The 22,303-nt window shown below is 46.9% G+C and overlaps 1 protein-coding gene across 3 annotated transcripts in view; it reads right to left on the reverse strand.

The window, feature by feature from the left end:
- Positions 1–22,303, reverse strand: part of PHF24 (PHD finger protein 24) — a 261,283-nt gene that overhangs the window by 85,105 nt on the left and 153,875 nt on the right. For all 3 annotated transcript variants that reach the window (XM_075326812.1, XM_075326807.1, XM_075326799.1), the window contains 2 exons: positions 11,831–12,230; positions 3,938–4,123 (listed from right to left, as the gene is read on the reverse strand). In XM_075326812.1, coding sequence (XP_075182927.1) covers positions 3,938–4,123; positions 11,831–12,226 — 582 coding nt within the window. In that variant the 5' untranslated portion in view covers positions 12,227–12,230. The remainder of the gene's footprint in view (positions 1–3,937; positions 4,124–11,830; positions 12,231–22,303) is intronic.

The following is a 22,303-nucleotide window of genomic DNA, read 5'->3' on the forward strand; positions in this document are numbered from 1 at the left end:
TACAGCATGGTAATGGGAGTTTGGTCCCCACTATTTCTGATGCTATTCTCACAACTGATCACTCTTTCTACATTTCCATTCAGTCAACTACTCAACAAATTAATTAATTTAGGGCAGCTAACTCTCCATTTGTCACAGGTGTGTGATGCTTGACAAACAGTCCTGTGGTGTCCGGCTGTAGAATGTCACAGCGTTTGCCTATGCAAACTGCTCCCTGACATTTTCATATTCTCTGCTTGGGGTTAATCCCTTTCCCTTTAGGATCCTGCCTCATCTTTCGGCTGTTAATTATCAACACTTCCCTTGGTGACCATAAAAATACTCTCATTCCCTCTTGGTCTTTGCTGGTGATAGAGTTAAAAACCTATATAGGATTTGAGTGCAAGCAGTCAGCTTGTATCCATCTGAAAAAACATTGCTGTACCTCTCCCTGAGTTATCCTGGAGATAAGTTGTTCATGGGCTTTCTCCTGTGTGTGCTCTCTGTGTCTTCGATGTAGTTGACTTAAGGGTCATTTACACGCTGCGACATCGCTAACGATATATCGTCGGGGTCACGGTGTTTGTGACGCACATCCGGCGTTGTTAGCGACATTGCAGCGTGTGACAGGCTGGAGCGACCTTAAACGATCGCAAAAGAGGCAAAAATCGTTTGTTTGTGAGAGGTCGTTTATTTACCAAAAATCGTTGTCTGGTCAATAGCGATGTTGTTCCTTGTTCCTGCGGCATCACACATTGCTATGTGTGATACCACAGGAGCGACGAACATCTTCTTACCTGCGTCCACCGGCAATGAGGAAGGAAGGAGGTGGCCGGCATGTTACGGCCGCTCATCTCCGCCCCTCATCTGCTATTGGACGGCTGCCGTGTGACGTCACTGTGACGCCGCATGAACCGATGAAGCGATGTTGTGCGCCACGGGCAGCGATTTGCCTGTGACGCACAACCGACAGGGGAGGGTACACTCGCTAGCGATATCGGTACCGATATCGCAGCGTGTAAAGTACCCTTTAAACGCTCATCCCATCCATTCCCTACCTAGGGCCAATTTCAGGGTCAGCCAGGGTCAGGTATCCTGTTCAACGCATAGGTGCAAAACCTATCTAGGATGGTCAGGGGCCAGCGGAAGGTTTGATCAGGGGTCACCCTCTCCCTCTTCCCTAGACACAGGATTTCTCTTCCCTGCTGCCGTACGCATGGTACTTCCCCATACCTAGCGTGACACCATTACAGCTATCGCCTTCCCCAGATATGAGTTTATCATCATCTTGGCTCACTACCTGGTTATTATAGATCTCAGAACTCCAGCAGATTCCCAAGAATTGACCCCTTCATTCCTGAAAACATATTCAAAATATTTTGTTCACATTTTATTCTCCTTGTTCCCCTGACTATTTTTCTTTTTTAATATCCGCCATACGGTTCCAAACATACGGGTCTTTTAATTTAGTCCCATATATATGGTCTTTCTCAAAAGGGGTGTGTCTTACAGGATTATTTGGAGGCGTGTCTTTACACTGCTTTGCACAATGACCTTGCAAGTTACCCCCCTTGTAAATGCCCTAAAAATGTTCACTAAATAAAAAGACCCATATCTCTAGAACCACAAGGTAGATTTAAAAAAAGAAAAAAGTAAAATACTTCAGGGATGAGTGTGAAAACAATGAAAACAAAAACTGGACACTTTTGTTATGGTGACAGATATCCTTTAAGTGACATAATTGTCAAAGTGCACCCTCCAAAGCCTGTACATATTAATTTTGCTTCTCTTGACTGATCAATAAGAAAAACCTGGCTGTTTTCTTTCAAACAGTGACACCCCTGTCCTCAGGTCGTGTGTGGTACTGCACCTCAGCCTCAATCACTTAAAGGGAACCTGTCACGTCTTTTTCGGCCTATAAGCCGCGGCCACCATCACCGGGCGCTTATATACAGCATTCTAACATGGGCATATATAATGGGCGTCTCCGTTGTCCGGCGCCGACTCTTCATATTCAGTGGGTACCTGCCTAAGACGGGCTTTAAAACGTTGCGACATCGCTAGCAATTGCTAGCGATGTCCAGCGCGATAGCACCCGCCCCCGTCGCACATGCAATATGTGGTGATTGCTGCCGTAGTGAACATTATCGCTACGGCAGCTTCACATGCACATACCTACTCGGCGACATCGCTGTGACTGCCAAACTATCCCTCCATCAAGGGGGAGGTGCGTTCGGCGTCACAGCGACGTCACCGCAACGTCACTAATCAGCCGGCCAATAGAAGCGGAGGGGCGGAAATGAGCGGAACATAACATCCCACCCAACGTCTCCCTTCCGCATTGCCGTCGGGACGCAGGTAAGGAGATGTTTGTCACTCCTGCGGGTTTACACACAGCAATGTGTGGAGCTGCAGGAACAACAAACAACATTGTACCTGCGGTCAACCAGACATTATGAAAATGAACGACGCTACACAGATCACCGATTTTCGACGCTTTTGCGATCGTTTATCGTCGCACCTAAAATTTACACGTTGCGATGTCGCTACCGGTGCCGGATGTGCGTCACTAACGATGTGACCCCGACGATAAATCGGAAGCGATGTCGCAACGCGTAAAAGCCCCCCTAAGTGGCCCACCTAAAGTGTGGAGTAACCCTTTCACAGGACCAGGTCACGATAACAAGCAGTACCTGCCTAGCTGACCTCTCAAGGGTGTGGAGCTTCCTCTTGCAGAGCCAGGTCATGGTAATGGCGTTCAGTCAGACATCCAAACACATGGGGTAATGTCATTTGATAAGTGTGCACCCATGTCACCGGTGGGATCCTTAAATAACATTAGCTCCGCCCCAAACACTCACAGAACTGCTCCAAATGAGGGCGTCAGTTATTGTCAGATGACCACGTCCAATAGTCCTGAAGGCGACCGTCCAGCTGCGACACAACTGACACGTCAGCAGGGCAGCTGACGTAAGAGAGCCAATCAGAACCCGCTACATCACGGACATGCTCAGACCAGTCAGGACCCGCCACGTCATGGACATGCTCAGTGAAGTCCTTTTCAGACTAAAGGGTGCTGTACACACTGCGACATCGCTAGCGATAGCTAACAATGTCATGCGTAATAGCACCCGCCCCCGTCGTTCGTGCGACATTTGGTGATCGCTGCCGTAGCGAACATTATCGCTACAGCAGTGTCACACGCACATACCTTGTCAGCGACGTCGCTGTGACCGCCGAACAATCCCTCCTTCAAGGGGGAGGTGCGTTCGGCGTCACTAAGCGGCCGCCCAATAGCAGAGGAGGGGCGGAGATGAGCGGGTGGAATATCCCGCCCACCTCCTTCCTTCCTCATTGCCGGTGGACGCAGGTTAGGAGATGTTCGTCGTTCCTGCGGTGTCACACATAGCGATGTGTGATGCCGCAGGTACGATGAACAACCAGCGGCATGCACCACCAACGATATTATGAAAAGGAGCGACGTGTCAACAATCAACGATTTCTGACGCTTTCGCGATCGTTGATAATCGCTCCTTGGTGTCACACGCTGCGATGTCGCTAACGGCGCTGGATGTGCGTCACTAACGACGTGACCCCGATGATATATCGTTAGCGATGTCGCAGCGTGTAAAGCACCCTTAAGTCTCTGGCAAAGGTAATTCAGGCCGCACATGCTCAGTTGCCAAAACTCCACACTTAGACGTGGAAGCAAGAGCAGCAAGCTGAACTACCCTTGGCACTGCCAGGATCCGAGGCTGGCGCCCAGGCAGATCAGAAACCACAGCCGGCCGTCTCCGGCATCTGCGACGATGGTTTGTAACACGTATTCTTAACCCTTGACAACTAATAAGAAAATAAGAAGCCTGTGGAGAGAGACATTCCGGATAGAGGAGATTGTATAGAACAATGACCATGTTAGCCATGATAACCACTGGCAGAATTATGTTGGCATACTTACACAGTAATAACAGCTCCAGCCGGTCTCCGTATGGGCCATTTCTGTCACTTCCAGGGCATTGTCGTTGCGCAGGTATCCCATACGGTGAAGGCAGCCATCATGGAAAACCCGGGGGCAGATTCTGCACGGGTAGAGGCTCTCTGCGGTCCACACCTCGCAGATCTCACACATCTCATCATTGGTGATCTGGAAATTAAAAAATGGATTATACCTTCTCAATAATATAGATCAATACAATCATGGGCGTCGATGCCACCAAGCAACACGAGGGACATTTAAGGTGCTCTCTGGTCAGAAATAATCCCATACTCTTACTAAAGGGAATATGTTAGCAGGTTTCTACTATGTAATCCGAGAGCAGCATGATGTAGGGCCAGTGATCCTGATTGCACCAATGAATCATTTATTGGACTCCCTGTTTTCTCTGCTGCAGATCTCTGAATGCTGATCTGTGCATAACACCGCCAACACCACTAATTGGCAGCCTCCTGAATACACTATACATTGTCGGCAAACTGCTAAGTAGTGATGGGGTGGAAGTTTGCCTGAATGATGTGCATATGAGACCTTTTACTTTAATGATAATCTCCTGCTGATAAAACATTGATTATACAGAAACTTCAGCACCCAGCCTCATAAGTGACACATCCCTAGAATCAGGGTCTACCTACAGTACGCTGATCTCAGATTACATGGGAAAAAAATGCTGACAGATTCCCTTTAATCCTATTGCTGCTGACATTTCTAAGGCTGGACGAGCATATTGGCTTACCAACATTAATGGGAGCCACTGGTAAGTTTTAGTGCATGGATGGAGCCCCAATTTGATTTTCAGTATAAGGCCTACTTATATCAATATATCTATATTGGACTTTCAGTGAAGAAAGGGTTACAGGTCCTCAACCCTGGCCTTTTAAGTAATCAAATGAAATTTCTAGCGCTGCCAGCTCTACTGAGTTGAGGTGAAGTATTGATCCTTGAAATACTGATACAAATTGTTATGGTATTGATCCCAGCAGTCTCCGGCAGCTAAGTGCTGGGCTCTGGATAATGTATTTGGAAAGACAGCATGCTGCGATGTACATGTGCTGAATTCTGGGCTCTAAGTTATCATCCAAACAATGAATTATAAAAACTGAATTACTTCCCAGGGTGCGATAGATATCAACAACCTCTCATACTGCGGGCAGCACGGTGGCTCAGTGGTTAGCACTGTATGATGGCTCAGTGGTTAGCACTGTACTGAAGCTCAGTTGTTAGCACTGTGTGATGGCTCATAGGTTAGCAGTGTATGGTGGCTCATCGGTTTGTGCTAGTGATATCCCAGATCCCCTCACTTCTCAAAGACCTTTGCACACACTCATTAGATGCTTCAATGCAAACTGTAGGGTCTGAGCCAGTCGATCGCTGCTAAAGTACATGTGAAATTCATGAAAAGAGTAAATTTAGAATAGCCCTAGTAGCAGGTGTAAGAATTGCAAGCTTTCTATATTTTCTGCATGTGTGTATGAGTATGTATATATACTGTATATATACAGTCATATGAAAAAGTTTGAGCACCCCTATTAATGTTAACCTTTTTTCTTTATAACAATTTGGGTTTTTGCAACAGCTATTTCAGTTTCATATATCTAATAACTGATGGACTGAGTAATATTTCTGGATTGAAATGATGTTTATTGTACTAACAGAAAATGTGTAATCTGCATTTAAACAAAATTTGACCGGTGCAAAAGTATGGGCACCTCAACATAAAAGTGACATTAATATTTTGTAGATCCTCCTTTTGCAAAAATCACAGCCTCTAGTCGCTTCCTGTAGCTTTTAATGAGTTCCTGGATCCTGGATGAAGGTATATTTGACCATTCCTATTTACAAAACAATTCCAGTTCAGTTAAGTTTGATGGTCGCCGAGCATGGACAGCCGCTTCAAATCATCCCACAGATGTTCAATGATATTCAGGTTTGGGGACTGGGATGGCCATTCGAGAACATTGTAATTGTTCCTCTGCATGAATGCCTGAGTAGATTTGGAGCGGTGTTTTGGATCATTGTCTTGCTGAAATATCCATCCCCTGCGTAACTTCAACTTCGTCACTGATTCTTGCACATTATTGTCAAGAATCTGCTGATACTGAGTTGAATCCATGCGACCCTCAACTTTAACAAGATTCCCGGTGCCGGCATTGGCCACACAGACCCAAAGCATGATGGAACCTCCACCAAATTTTACTGTGGGTAGCGAGTGCTTTTCTTGGAATGCCGTGTTTTTTTTTGCCTCCATGCATAACGCCTTTTTGTATGACCAAACAACTCAATCTTTGTTTCATCAGTCCACAGGAACTTCTTCCAAAATGTAACTGGCTTGTCCAAATGTGCTTTTGCATACCTCAGGCGACTCTGTTTGTGGCGTGCTTGCAGAAACGGCTTCTTTCGCATCACTCTCCCATACAGCTTCTCCTTGTGCAACGTGCGCTGTATTGTTGACCGATGCGCAGTGACACCATCTGCAGCAAGATGATGCTGCAGGTCTTTGGAGGTGGTCTGTGGATTGTCCTTGACTGTTCTCACCATTCTTCTTCTCTGCCTTTATGATATTTTTCTTGGCCTGCCACTTCTGGGCTTAACAAGAACTGTACCTGTGTTCTTCCATTTCCTTACTATGTTCCTCACAGTGGAAACTGACAGTTTAAATCTCTGAGACAACTTTTTGTATCCTTCCCCTGAACAACTATGTTGAATAATCTTTGTTTTCAGATCATTTGAGAGTTGTTTTGAGGATCCCATGATGCCACTCTTCATAGGAGATTCAAATAGAACAACTTGCAAGTAGCCACCTTAAATACCTTTTCTCATGATTGGATACACCTGCCTATGAAGTTCAAAGCTCAATGAGGTTATAAAACCAATTTAGTGCTTTAGTAAGTCAGTAAAAAGTAGTTAGGAGTGTTCAAATCAAGAAATTGATAAGGGTGCCCATACTTTTGCACCGGTCAAATTTTGTTTAAATGCGGATTGCACATTTTCTGTTCGTACAATAAACCTCATTTCAATCCAGAAATATTACTCAGTCCATCAGTTATTAGATATATGAAACTGAAATAGCTGTTGCAAAAACCCAAATTGTTATAAAGAAAAAAGGTTAACATTAATAGGGGTGCCCAAACTTTTTCATATGACTGTATCTATATACTAGCTGTAGTACCCGGGCATTGCCCGGGATAGTAACTGTCTCTCTCCCAGTCTCTGTGTCTGTCTCTCTGTCAGTCTCTTTCCTTGTCTGTCTGTGTCTATGTCTCTGTCTGTCTGTGTCTATGTCTCTGTCTGTCTGTGTCTATGTCTCTGTCTGTCTGTGTCTATGTCTCTGTCTGTCTGTGTCTATGTCTCTGTCTGTCTGTGTCTATGTTTCTGTCTGTCTGTGTCTATGTTTCTAGCTCTCTGTCTGTCTTTGTATCAGTCTGTCTCTATCTCTGTGTCTGTCTGTCTCTGTGTCTGTCTCTATGTCTGTGTCTGTATGTCTGTCTCTTGCCCAGTCTGTCTCTTGCTCCAACTGTCTCTTTGCAGGTCTGTCTCTTTTCCAGGTCTGTCTCTTTCCCTGTCTGTCTGTCTCTTTCCCTGTCTGTCTCTGTCTGTCTCTATTCATCTCCCCACCGATATCTTATTACCTCACACATAACCTTCTTATACTAACAATGTCTTTTGTTCCTATAGCAACCAATCACAGCTGTTATTAAAACCAGTAGTTCCAAGCTCCATTTACTTTAATGGAGGCATGTTTTTTAGAGAGTAACTGTAAAGCGCGGGGTTAAATTTTCCTGTCAAAACATAGTCTACGACGTTCCCTGAGTCACATGAGGCGTCTGTGCATAATTTTGTGATTGTAAATGCAACGGTACAGATTCCTTTAGCGGAATACACACACACTCTCGGCTTTATATATTAGATATATACATATATATATACTGCTCAAAAAATTAAGGGAACACTTAAACAACAGAATGGTATTTTAGTGTTCCCTCTATTTCTTTATATACACTGTGTGCAGAATTATTAGGCAAATGAGTATTTTGATCACATGATACTTTTTATACATGTTGTCCTACTCCAAGCTGTATAGGCTTGAGAGTCAACTACCAATTAAGTAAATCAGGTGATGTGCATCTCTGTAATGAGGAGGGGTGCGGTGTAATGACATCAACTCCCTATATAAGGTGTGCTTAATTATTAGGCAACTTCCTTTCCTTTAGCAAAATGGGTCAGAAGAGAGATTTGATGGGCTCTGAAAGTCCAAAATTGTGAGATGTCTTGCAGAGGGATGCAGCAGTCTTGAAATTGCCAAACTTTTGAAGCGTGATCACTGAACAATCAAGTGTTTCATGGCAAATAGCCCACAGGGTCGCAAGAAGCGTGTTGGGTAAAAAAGGCGCAAAATAACTGCCCATGAATTGAGGCCAGTTTTGCCATATTTCAGAGCTGCAGCGTTACTGGAGTACAAAAATCACAAGGTGTGCTATACTCAGGCCCATGGCCAAGGGAAGGAAGGCTGAAAAATGACCACCTTTGAACCAGAAATATAAGATAAAACGTCAAGACTGGGCCAAGAAATATCTTAAGACTGATTTTGCAAAGGTTTTATGGACTGATGAAATGAGTGACTCTTGATGGGCCAGATGGATGGGCCAGAGGCTGGATCAGTAAAGAGCAGAGAGCTCCACTCCGACGGCAGCAAGGTGGAGGTGGGGTACTGGTATGGGCTGGTATCATCAAAGATGAGCTTGTGGGACCTTTTCGTATTGAGGATGGAGTGAAGCTCAACTCCCAGACCTACTACCAGTTCCAGAAGACAACTTCTTCAAGCAGTGGTGCAGGAAGAGGTCGGTATCGTTCAAGAAAAACATGATTTTCATGCAGGACAATGCTTCATCACATGCATCCAACTACTCCACAGCGTGGCTGGCCAGTAAAGGTCTAAAAGATGAAAAAATAATGACATGGCCACCTTGTTCATCTGATCTGAACCCCATAGAGAACCTGTGAGAGGGAGGAAAACAGTACACCTCTCAGAACAGTGTCTGGAGGCTGTGGTGGCTGCTGCACGCAATGTTGATTGTAAACAGATCAAGCAACTGACAGAATCTATAGATGGTCGGCTGCTGAGTGTCAACATAAAGAAAGGTGGCTATATTGGTCACTAATTTTTTGGGTTTTATTTTTGCATTTCAGAAATGTCTATTTCTAAATTTTGTGCAGTTATATTAGTTTACCTGATGAAAATAAGTGAGATGGGAATATATTTGGTTTTTATTAAGTTGCCTAATAATTCTGCACAGTAATAGTTACCTGCACAAATAGATATCCTCCTAAGATAGCCAAATCTAAAAAAAAAAACACTCCAACTTCCAAAAATATTAAGCTTTGATATTTATGAGTCTTTTGGGTTGATTGAGAACATAGTTGTTGATCAATAATAAAAAAAATCCTCTAAAGTACAACTTGTCTAATAATTCTGCACACAGTATATATATAATATGGAAATTTCAGTTGTATTAACGAAGTCAAAATATGGCTATAACTGTATACTGGTACTATTTGAGCACTGCATGAAGGTATTATGTGGCAATGCTACTTAGGCTCTGTACAGTAAAGCGGGCTTTACACGCTACGATTTCGCTACAGCGATCTCGTTGGGGTCACGGTTTTTGTGACGCACATCCGGCCGCTGTAGCGATGTCGTAGCGTGTGACTCCTAGGAGCGATTTTGGATCATTGCAAAAACGTCCAAAATCGCTCCTCGTTGACATGGGGGTCCGCTGCCAGTTATCGCTGCTGTCGCTGAGGCGAAGTTGATCCTCGACCCTGCGGCAGCACACATCGCTACGTGTGACGCCGCAGGAACGAGGATCATCTCCTTACCTGCCTCCGGCCACAATGCGGAAGGAAGGAGATGGGCGGGATGTTACGTCCCGCTCATCTCCGCCCCTCCGCTTACATTGGGTGGCCGCTTAGTGATGTCACTGTGACGCCGAACGGACCGCCCCCTTAGAAAGGAGGCGGTTTGCCGGCCACAGCGACGTCGAAGGACAGGTAAGTATGTGTGACGGGGGTGCGCGATTTTGTGCGCGACGGGCAGCGATATGCCCGTCGCGCACAAACGATGGGGGCGGGTCTCATGCTAGCGATATCGGGCCGGATATGGCAGCATGTAAAGCCACCCTAAATTAGATGTGTTGTCTATGATGGTGACAGCACTATATAGCGTTATTATTTATCCAATTGTATGAAAATAATATCTGGCCAATAGGCACTTTATAGCACTGTTAATTAGGCAGTGTCTGATATGGCTGTACAGTGTATGGACTACTAAAATAAAGTAAAGCATTGGAAACCATCATCGATAAGGACAGACCTGGTAAAAGGCCTCTACTTCCAATCCTTTTACATCTAAGTATAGAAGGCAATGTGGATTGAGTTAAACAATTATATAGTGAAGGTTACAGATAACAGTAACATGGTAATAATACTGACGGGAGCAAATTCACTTTTCTGTCAGTTATATGAACATAAGCACTAATAGGAACTTTAGAGTAAGGCTTAAATATAAGCCCTACCCGGAAAATAAGCCCTAGTTGCGGTTCAATAATGAAGTGTCCATTCAGCTGAAAAAGTTAAAAGAATACAACAGGAAACTTCCTAATAGAAAGCAGACACCCCCAAAACAGAGAAGACAGACCGCGCAATCAAACTGACAAGACTGAGACGCTGTGGAACACGAGAACCTGCAGTGGAACCCATCGAGGACCTGCGGTGGAACACTCACACCATACACACATACTGTACATGCATCCAATGATATCGTACTGCTCCGGTGACCTGGGACGCAGTGGAACACGAAGACCTACGGTGGAATGCAACGATGTGTTCCACGGCAGGTCCTCCATGCACTCCACCACAGGACCTCACGTTCACAACATACCAGGTCCCCCTGTCTGCAGAAAGCAGTGCGGTATCACTGGATCTGTATGCTTGTGTGTGTGTGTGCCTGACGAGTATGTGTGTCTGATGTGTCTGTGATGGGTGTGTGTGAGTGGCAACCATCCAGAAGCAAGGGAGGACCGCTGTGGAGAAAACAAAGACCTGCAGGGAGCGCATGCTGAGGACCTGGGAGGAATGCAGGTGCCTGGGTTCTTCTGAGGGTAGGGGGGTCTGCATTTTTTGGGGGGTAGGCTTTCCCCCAACCCATGTTTTGCCAAAAATAAGCCCTACCCTGAATATAAGCCCTAGCACATTTTTCAGGGAAAAAAAATAATATAAGATAGTGTCTTATTTTAGGGGAAACACAGTAGCTTGCAGAACAAGGTGACCTGTGAGGGCTCAACTGCTGGGACCTGTGTGATCCAGAGAATGAGACCAAGCGGTGACTATGTACGAGTGCTCATATTGTGGACAGGACGGCAGTGATGTCCTAGTGGCTGGAAGAACTGATCAATCTATCATAGTAAGGCCACGTGTGCACGTTGAGTATTTGGCGAGTTTTTACCTCAGTATTTGTAGCCAAAAACAGGAGTGGCTGAAAAGTTTATAAGTATTGCCCGTGTTTCTATTATATTTTCCTCTGATTGTCCCACTCTTGGTTTTGTCTTACAAATGCTGAGGTAAAAAAACCCTCACTAAATACTCAATGTGTGTACGTGGCCTACATCGACCTGACATGCTATAAAACAAAGTCTGTAATCCTACATGGTTTCCAGTCACAATATCTGTAAAATTTTGATTGTTGTTATTAGTGGTTCATTGTACTTCACCAACAAGGGATTTGGAGAGATGTAGCATTCTCCAATTTCAAAAGTTTGACCCAGTATTTGATTTTGCTCTACTAATATTAATGTCTCTCACCTCCTCTCTCTGGTCCAGGGTTATCTCCGGGAGTTCATCATCATTCAGAGCACGAGTTGGTCTGATAAAAGCTGGAGGGGTGAAACGTTTGGAGTTATCAAACTCATGAGGTTCAACTCCTTTCCCATCCCTAAGTCTTTCCCAAGCTGCCCGGTTTGCTGGATTCTCCTGCCGAGGTTGAGATTGACAAGGAGAACCCGGGTTAGATTCAGTCTCATCTTTGTCTTCTTCCAACACTTGGTCCAGCACATCTGCTTTACTCCCTTTCCTGATGCAACCCTCAGATTTCCTTTTACTGGGCGGTTTGTCCTTCAGTCCATCCTTGAATGCGGAGACGGCAATGCTGACCTTCTGTACCTGCTCCACGGTCTGTCTCTTGGACATTAGCACACCCATCTTCCTGTTAAGAAAAGAGACAAGGGGTTAGTTCTTTGGACAGATCCTAAAGACTGAAGATCTGGATTCTAAAGTTTGATAAATTAGTTTGGACCGAAAGGCCCCCGATACACATTAGACTAAAGTCTTCTAAAACCACCAATATCAACGGTCTAATGTGTATATGGGGCGCCAGCCGACGGACGGTTAAGAGTAAGACATGTCGATTGGACATGTCTGATTTCAGACAGCCGATTACATTGTTCTCCTTGAGATAAGCCACTGGCCAACACGTCAGTCGGTGGCTTTCTTATAGTGAACACACGAAGACTCAGGGGAACGAACACTCCTGTGTACGGGAGTAGCGGATGAGGGGGCTAATGTATACGGCCAGACTAAGATAAGTTCTTTGTCATTGATACTTCAATGAGAGTGTGACAATTCACCAAAAAACATAATGATGGAGGAAGGGAGGAAGGAAGGGAGGAAGTAAGTAAGTAAGGGAGGAAGGAAGGAATGAAGGGAGGGAGGAAGGAAGGAAGGAAGGAAGAGAGGGAGGGAGGGAGGGAGGAAGGGAGGGAGGAAGGAAGGAAGGAAGGAAGGAAGGGAGGTAGGAAGGAAGGAAGGAAGGAAGGGAGGGAGGAAGGAAGGAAGGGAGGAAGGAAGGAAGGAAGGAAGGGAGGAAGGAAGGAAGGGAGGAAAGAAGGGAGGAAGGGAGGGGAGGGAGGGAGGAAGGAAGAAGGGACAGCGAAAGGAAGAAGGGACGGCGAAAGGAAGGAAGGACAGCGAAAGGAAGGAGGGAGGGACAGAGAAAGGAAGGAGGGACAGAGAAATGAAGGAAGGAGGGACAGAGAAATGAAGGAAGGAGGGACAGAGAAATGAAGGAAGGAGGGACAGGGAAAGGAAAAAAGGAGGGACAGAGGAAGGAAGAAAGGAAGGGGAAGGAAGGGAAGGAGGGAAGGAAGGAGGGAAGGAAGGAGTGAGGAAAGGAAGGAATGGAAGGAAAGGAAGGAATGGAAGGAAAGAAAGGAAAGGAATGATGGATATCATAGGCTGTCTTCTGCTCCAGTGCTGCCAATTCGACAGTTTTCAATGGTTTTTATCAGATCGAAAATAATAAAGTCCTGACCCCAAGTGACTTGACAGCTGTGGGCACTAATTAGCTGCAGGGCCAGGTTGGGTACAAACAAGCTCAAGCCAGTTGCTGTGGTCCGTGCTGTGGCACGGAAAAAGATACTCACGCCCAACATGGCACCACGTAAATCAAAATAAGAAAATCTTCCAGCCGTGTTCCTAGATAAAATAATTTTATTCCAAAAAGGTTAAAAGAATGACATCCTCAGATTAATGCAGATATAAAATACAAGTCCCCTACACCTTTCAGACTGCGGACTCAACTCTTTATTCATTATTCATAGATGAGTCGCAATCTGAAACGCGTAGGAAAAAGTCAAATAATATATCTGGATGTATCTGAGGATATCATTCTTTTATCTTTGTAGGAAAAAAATTATTACTTTTATCAAGAGACACGTATGGAATCTTTTCTAAATTTGGACCGGTGGTTGGGACAGTTAAAACAATGCATGTAAGCTAAAATGGAGCCAATAAGAACTACAACTTGCCACTAGAGATGAGCGAACCGGTCCCGGTTCGGCTCGAGGCCGGTTCGCCGAACGGAGGTCCCGTTCGAGTTCGGCTCGTCGAACGTTCGACGAACCGAACTCGAACTGCATAGGAAACAATGGCAGGCAATCACAAACACAGAAAAACACCTAGAAAACACCCTCAAAGGTGTCCAAAAGGTGACAAACAACTCAAACACATGGGAAAGTGACAAGGACATATACTCATGCGAAAACAAAACAGCTGGACAAGGAAAAAGAGGAGGACACACAGATATATGAGTATATGCAAGGAAACATCGATTCCATTATTGTGCAACTTGAGCCCTGCTCATTTTAGACTTCCAATCTGGATAAATTGCCTGAGCTTGCCACGTACGCCTTGGGGATCTTGTCGTGTCCTGCAGCCAGCGTTCTCTCGGAACCTGTCTTCAGTGCTGCTGGGGGTCTGCTGGCAGATAAGCACACGTGTCTGTCCACTGACAATGTGGACATGGCTCTCAGAGGACTTTTCTTCCCCTGGGTCATCCAGGGGACGGGAAAGGCACGCGTATTTTTGAGAGTGCTTCCTGCAAAGCATCTGAATCATTTTGAAAAGGGGGATCAAGTGATGCCAGTCAAGTGGGGTGTGTGTGGCCCAATTAGTGGAAACGAGGGAGACTGTGGTTGGAGTCCCCTCGCTTTTGAAAAAAGAACCAAGATAAACAAGTCATGGCTCTCAGAGGACTTTTCTTACCCTGGGTCATCCAGTGGACGGGAACGGCACGCGTATTTTTGAGAGTGCTTCATGCAAAGCATCTTTTTCATTTTGAAAAGGGGGATCAAGTGATGCCAGTCAAGTGGGGTGTGTGTGGCCCAATTAGTGGAAACAAGGGAGACTGTGGTTGGAGTCCCCTTGCTTTTGAAAAAAGAACCAAGATGAACAAGTCATGGCTCTCAGAGGACTTTTCTTACCCTGGGTCATCCAGGGGCGGCGAAAGGCACGCGTATTTTTGATAGTGCTTCATGCAAAGCATCTTTTTCATCTTGAAAATGGGGGTACACTGATGCCAGTCAAGTGGGGTGTGTGTGGCCCAAATAGTGGAAACGAGGGAGACTGTGGTTGGAGTCCCCTCGCTTTTGAAAAAAGAACCAAGATGAACAAGTCATGGCTCTCAGAGGACTTTTCTTCCCCTGGGTCAGCCAGGGGACGGGAAAGGCACGCGTATTTTTGAGAGTGCTTCATGCAAAGCATCTTTTTCTTTTTCAAAAGGGGGCTCAACCGATGCCAGTCAAGTGGGGTGTGTGTGGCCCAGTTAGTGGAAACGAGGGAGACTGTGGTTGGAGTCCCCTCGCTTTTGAAAAAAGAACCAAGATGAACAAGTCATGGCTCTCAGAGGACTTTTCTTACCCTGGGTCATCCAGGGGACGGGAAAGGCACGCGTATTTTTGAGAGTGCTTCATGCAAAGTATCTTTTTCTTTTTCAAAAGGGGGCTCAACTGATGCCAGTCAAGTGGGGGGGGTGTGGCCCAGTTAGTGGAAACGAGGGAGACTGTGGTTGGAGTCCCCTCGCTGTGTTTCTAAAAGAACCAAAATGAACAAATCATGGCTCTCAGAGGACTTGTCTTCCCCTGGGTCAGCCAGGGGACGGGAAAGGCACGCGTATTTTTGAGAGTGCTTCATGCAAAGCATCTTTTTCTTTTTCAAAAGGGTGCTCAACCGATGCCAGTCAAGTGGGGTGTGTGTGGCCCAGTTAGTGGAAACGAGGGAGACTGTGGTTGGAGTCCCCTCGCTGTGTCTCTAAAAGAACCAAGATGAACAAGTCATGGCTCTCAGAGGACTTTTCTTCCCCTGGGTCAGCCAGGGGACGGGAAAGGCACGCGTATTTTTGAGAGTGCTTCATGCAAAGCATCTTTTTCTTTTTCAAAAGGGGGCTCAACCGATGCCAGTCAAGTGGGGGGGGTGTGGCCCAGTTAGTGGAAACGAGGGAGACTGTGGTTGGAGTCCCCTCGCTGTGTTTCTAAAAGAACCAAAATGAACAAATCATGGCTCTCAGAGGACTTGTCTTCCCCTGGGTCAGCCAGGGGACGGGAAAGGCACGCGTATTTTTGAGAGTGCTTCATGCAAAGCATCTTTTTCTTTTTCAAAAGGGGGCTCAACCGATGCCAGTCAAGTGGGGTGTGTGTGGCCCAGTTAGTGGAAACGAGGGAGACTGTGGTTGGAGTCCCCTCGCTTTTGAAAAAAGAACCAAGATGAAGAAGTCATGGCTCTCAGAGGACTTTTCTTACCCTGGGTCATCCAGGGGACGGGAAAGGCACGCGTATTTTTGAGAGTGCTTCATGCAAAGCATCTTTTTCTTTTTCAAAAGGGGGCTCAACCGATGCCAGTCAAGTGGGGTGTGTGTGGCCCAGTTAGTGGAAACGAGGGAGACTGTGGTTGGAGTCCCCTCACTGTGTTTCTAAAAGAACCAAAATGAACAAATCATGGCTCTCAGAAGACTTGTCTTCCCCTGGGTCAGCCAGGGGACGGGAAAGGCACGCGTATTTTTGAGAGTGCTTCATGCAAAGCATCTTTTTCTTTTTCAAAAGGGTGCTCAACCGATGCCAGTCAAGTGGGGTGTGTGTGGCCCAGTTAGTGGAAACGAGGGATACTGTGGTTGGAGTCCCCTCGCTGTGTCTCTAAAAGAACCAAGATGAACAAGTCATGGCTCTCAGAGGACTTTTCTTCCCCTGGGTCAGCCAGGGGACGGGAAAGGCACGCGTATTTTTGAGAGTGCTTCATGCAAAGCATCTTTTTCTTTTTCAAAAGGGGGCTCAACCGATGCCAGTCAAGTGGGGGGGGTGTGGCCCAGTTAGTGGAAACGAGGGAGACTGTGGTTGGAGTCCCCTCGCTGTGTTTCTAAAAGAACCAAAATGAACAAATCATGGCTCTCAGAGGACTTGTCTTCCCCTGGGTCAGCCAGGGGACGGGAAAGGCACGCGTATTTTTGAGAGTGCTTCATGCAAAGCATCTTTTTCTTTTTCAAAAGGGGGCTCAACCGATGCCAGTCAAGTGGGGTGTGTGTGGCCCAGTTAGTGGAAACGAGGGAGACTGTGGTTGGAGTCCCCTCGCTTTTGAAAAAAGAACCAAGATGAAGAAGTCATGGCTCTCAGAGGACTTTTCTTACCCTGGGTCATCCAGGGGACGGGAAAGGCACGCGTATTTTTGAGAGTGCTTCATGCAAAGCATCTTTTTCTTTTTCAAAAGGGGGCTCAACCGATGCCAGTCAAGTGGGGGGGGTGTGGCCCAGTTAGTGGAAACGAGGGAGACTGTGGTTGGAGTCCCCTCGCTGTGTTTTACATGCTTTTAGAAGGGCATGACATGGCTTGGAGGTTGACTTTCATCATCTGCAAACTGTTGGCTACCAAAATGCTGCCTTTCCAACAACTGTGGTTATAGACAATGAGGAACATACTGATGAAGATGAGACGCAGATACCCGATTGGGATGACAACTTAAATATTCGGTCAGGGCAAGAAGAGGCTCGGTCTGAGGGGGAGGATAGTGCAAACACAACAATTGATGATGAAGTTCTAGATCCCACCTACTGTCAACCCACAGTCAGACACTCGAGGAGGTCAACAGAGGCGGTGGAGGAGGATGCAACCGACGTCGAAGTAACCTTGCGTCTTCCTGGACACAGTCGGAGCACTGGTAGCACGTCTACAACTGCATCCTCAGCCACCACTCTGCCTCTGAGCATTATTCGGGGTGGATCAACAGGTCGCATGGCCTCTAAGCCTTGCCTAGCCTGGTCCTTTTTTGACATAAAAAAAGATCGCCCAAATTATGTGATCTGTAACATTTGGCATGGTTATCTTAGTAGAGGTCAAAACCTCAGCAGTTTGACAACTTCTTCCATGAATCGTCACATGAATAAATATCATATGGCCTGGTGGGAAGCTCACCGTGCTGCAATGCGGCCTAGCGGAGCCAACCATCCACCGCCTGCCCCTTCCAGTGCATCCGCGCGCTCGTCATCTTCTAGGACTGTGGGGACAGCTGTCACACCTGTTTTTCCACCCACAACTTCCACCACTGTAACCGCAACAGGCAGTTTGCTTGGTAGGTCGTCAGTTGGTTTGGAAGGGGAAACAAGTGATTGTGTACAGCTCTCTCAAACATCGATAGCACCAACGTTGGATGAAGGCAACATCATGTCTCCGCCTGCACTTTACTCACAAACCTGCATTTTTCCAGGGACACCCTACTCAACACCGTCTACACACAGCAGCCAGATCTCTGTCCCTCAGATGTGGTCAAATAAAAGGCCACTTCCTGCGACCCATGACAAAGCTAAGAGGTTGACTCTATCCCTCTGTAAGCTGTTGGCTACCGAAATGCTGCCTTTCCGCCTAGTGGACACACAGGATTTTAGAGACCTTATGTCTGTCGCTGTGCCCCAGTACCAGATGCCTAGTCGCCACTACTTCTCTAAGAAAGGTGTGCCCGCGCTACACCAGCATGTCGCACACAACATCACCGCTTCCTTGAGAAACTCTGTGTGTGAACGGGTGCATTTCACCACCGATACTTGGACCAGTAAGCATGGACAGGGACGTTACATGTCGCTGACTGGCCACTGGGTAACTATGGTGATAGATGGTGAAGGGTCTGCTGCACAAGTCTTGCCGTCCCCACGACTTGTGTGTCAATCCTCTGTCTGTCCAAGTTCCGCCACTGCTTCTGCATCCTCCACCTCATCTGGGTCCTCCACCTCCGCCCCAAGCCTGCCTGGTCAGGCCACCAGCGTTCTCACTGCGCAGAAGGAATCACGCAACCCTCATTACTATGCTGGCAGCAGAGCGCAACGGCATCAGGCGGTCTTTAACTTGACATGTCTTGTGAATAAGAGTCACACAGCTGAGGAGTTGTGGTCAGCTCTGCGGTCCGAGTTTAATAAATGGTTGTCTCCACTCAACCTGCAGCCTGGTAAGGCCGTGTGCGACAATGCTGCAAACCTGGGTGCGGCCCTTCGCCTGGGCAAGCTGGCACACGTGCCTTGTGTGGCTCACGTGTTTAATCTTGTTGTCCAGCAATTTTAACCCACTATCACGGCCTAGATGGGCTTCTGCACAGGGCATGGTCACTCTCTGCTCACTTCTGCTGTTTAAACGCCGCAGCTGACTTGACTTGCATTGCTCCAGAAGTCTTTCAGCCTGCCGGTTCATCACCTGAAATGCGATGTATCGACACGCTGGAATTCGACTCTCCACATGATACAGAGACAGCACCACCGAGCCCTGGTGCATTATGTCATGACGTATAGCCTAGGCCAATGAGATGCAGAGGTGGGGCAGATTACACTGCTAGAGTGGTCTCAGATCAAGGACCTATGCACCCTTCTGCACAGTTTCGACATGGCGACGAATATGTTTAGCGCTGACAATGCCATTATCAGCATGACGATTCCAGTCATTTACATGCTGGAGCACACGCTAAACACTATTCGGAGTCAGGGGGTGGGACAACAGGAAGGGGAGGAACTACAGGAGGATTCATATGCGCAAGACACAACAACATCACCAAGGTCCAGACGTTCATCATCACCAAGGCGCCAGGCATGGGACCATGGGGGACAGGGATCAACAAGGGCGCATGGTAGCAGGCGAGATGTTGAGGAAGGTGCAGGAGGACATGAAGATATGGATGACGAACTGTCCATGGACATGGAAGACTCAGCAGATGAGGGGGACCTTGGTCAAATTTCAGTTGAAAGAGGTTGGGGGGAGATGTCAGAGGAAGAAAGAACGGTTAGCACCTCTATGCCACAAACACAGCGTGGACTTGGTCCGCATGGCTGCGCAAGACACATGAGTGCCTTCTTGTTGCACTACTTCCAACATGACCCTCGTATTGTCAAAATTAGAAGTGATGATGACTACTGGCTTGCCACACTATTAGATCCCCGGTACAAGTCCAAATTTTGTGACATAATTCCAGCCATAGAAAGGGACGCACTTATGCAGGAGTATCAGCAGAAGCTGTTACTCGATCTTAGATCCGCTTTTCCACCAAACAACCGTGCAGGTGCAGGGAGTGAATCTCCCAGTTGTAACTTGACAAACATGGGACGGTCTCGTCATCTTCAACAGTCTACACGTACCAGTAGGACCGTATCTGGTGCTGGTAACAGCAATTTAATGGAATCTTTTCATAATTTTTTTAGACCCTCCTTTGCAAGGCCACCAGAGACAACAAGTCTGACACATAGTCAACGGCTGGAGAGGATGATACAGGAGTATCTACAAATGAACATCGATGCCATGACTTTGCAAATAGAGCCTTGCTCATTTTGGGCTTCAAACCTAGAAAAATGGCCAGAGCTATCCAGTTACGCCTTGGAGATTTTGTCGTGTCCAGCTGCCAGCGTTGTCTCTGAACGTGTCTTCAGTGCTGCTGAGTGTGTGCTGACAGATAAGCGCACGCGTCTGTCCAGTGACAATGTGGACAGACTGACGTTCATCAAAATTAACAAGTCATGGATCCCGAAGGAATTTACAACCCCTGTGTCATCCTGGGGAGAGTAAATGCTTGTGGATTTGGAATGTGCTTGATGCAAATCTAGCTGTGAAGTGTACAACTATGGCACAACTGCTGCCACTGAATGGGTGGGTGTGTGTGGGGCACAATTTTTGGAAAAAAGGGAGGCTCCGCTTGGAGTAACCCTTGCTTACATTGTTTTTAAAAGGAGCCAAGATGACCAAGTCATGGTTCAGCAAAGACTTTATCTACCTACCCCGGTGTCATGCTGGGGACGGTTAATTATGGCGTATTTTTGAATGTGCTTGATGCAAATCAAAACATCCTGTTTGCAACTAGGGCACAAGTGCTGCCACTGATGGGGTGTCTGTGTGCCCAATTTTTGGAAAAAAGGGAGACTCCGCTTGGAGTAACCCTTGCTTGCTGTGTTTTTTAAAAATGATACAAGATGAACAGATCTGAAGGCAAGATGAAGGCAACATCATGTCTCCGCCTGCACTTTCCTCACAAACCTGCATTTTTCCAGGGACACCCTACTCAACACCGTCTACAGACAGCAGCCAGATCTCTGTCCCTCAGATGTGGTCAAATAAAAGGCCACTTCCTGCGACCCATGACAAAGCTAAGTGGTTGACTCTATCCCTCTGTAAGCTGTTGGCTACCGAAATGCTGCCTTTCCGCCTAGTGGACACACAGGATTTTAGAGACCTTATGTCTGTCGCTGTGCCCCAGTACCAGATGCCCAATCACCACTGCTTCTCCAAGAAAAGCATGCCCGCGCTACACCAGCATGTCGCACACAACATCACCACTTCCTTGAGAAAATCTGTGTGCGACAGGGTGCATTTCAACACAGATACTTGGACCAGTAAGCATAGACAGGGTCATTACATGTCACTGACTGGGCACTGGCAAACTATGGTGAGAGATGGAGAAGGGTCTGCTGTACAAGTCTTGCCGTCCCCACGAGTTGTTTCAATCCTTCTTCTGTATGTAGAAGTTAATACACTGCTTCTGCCTCTTCAACCTCGTGTGGGTCCTCCACCTTGGCGCAAACCCTGTGTGGTCAGGCCACCCTTCCTTGCAACTGCGCACAAGGACTACCACACACCTCCTTACTATGCTGGCAGCAGAGCTCAATGCCATCAGGCGGTCAAAGTTTTACTTTGAAATGTATGGGAAATGTGAGTCACACCGCTATTCCAGAGAATAGTAGTCAGGCAGGGTCAAAACATTAATTGAGGAACAGGAACAGAATGGGACGGCCATGACTTAATCAGAAAACAAGCAGAGGTGAAATGCGGATCGGCCAACAAGGTACATAAACAGCAAGCAGGAAAAGTAGTCAGGTAACAAGCACACAAAATCATAAAACTGAACTGGGGGTAAAATTAACCAGAGGTTCATAGCTATGTCTGGCAGTGGTCTGCAGACAGAATGGGCATAAAAAAGGGTGTGGTGTCTTCCCATTGGTTGTAGCTGAATGATGGTATTTCATCTGTGAGATACCCACCAGCTACATTCAGCCAGAGATTCTGCATCTGTCAAGGTAATGCAGCCCAGTGGGTGAGCATAACCTGCGTCCACCTGCACCGCTGGCATCGACTACTCTCCCATCATCAGCACTATTCATGAAAGGAACACGTTGTCACCTGGCGACCGCAGTACAAATTGACGGAGCGGACTCCGTTGGTGACTTAACAGCCGTGTGCGGCAATGATGCAAACCTGGCTGCGGGCCATCCTCAGGGCAATGTGACACACGTGCCTTGTATGGCTCACGTGTTGAACCGAATTCTCCAGCAATTTTTAAAACACCATCCCGGCCTACATGGCCTTGTGCAGCGGGCACGCTCGCTATGTGCTCACTTCCATCGTGCGCACACAGCAGCTCAACAACTTTCATCACTCCGGAAGTCTTAGGGTCTGGCAGTTAAACGCCGGAAATGCGATGTTCCGACACGCAGGAATT

This window comes from Anomaloglossus baeobatrachus, chromosome 1 (assembly GCF_048569485.1).
Source record: "Anomaloglossus baeobatrachus isolate aAnoBae1 chromosome 1, aAnoBae1.hap1, whole genome shotgun sequence".
Taxonomy (NCBI): domain Eukaryota; kingdom Metazoa; phylum Chordata; class Amphibia; order Anura; family Aromobatidae; genus Anomaloglossus; species Anomaloglossus baeobatrachus.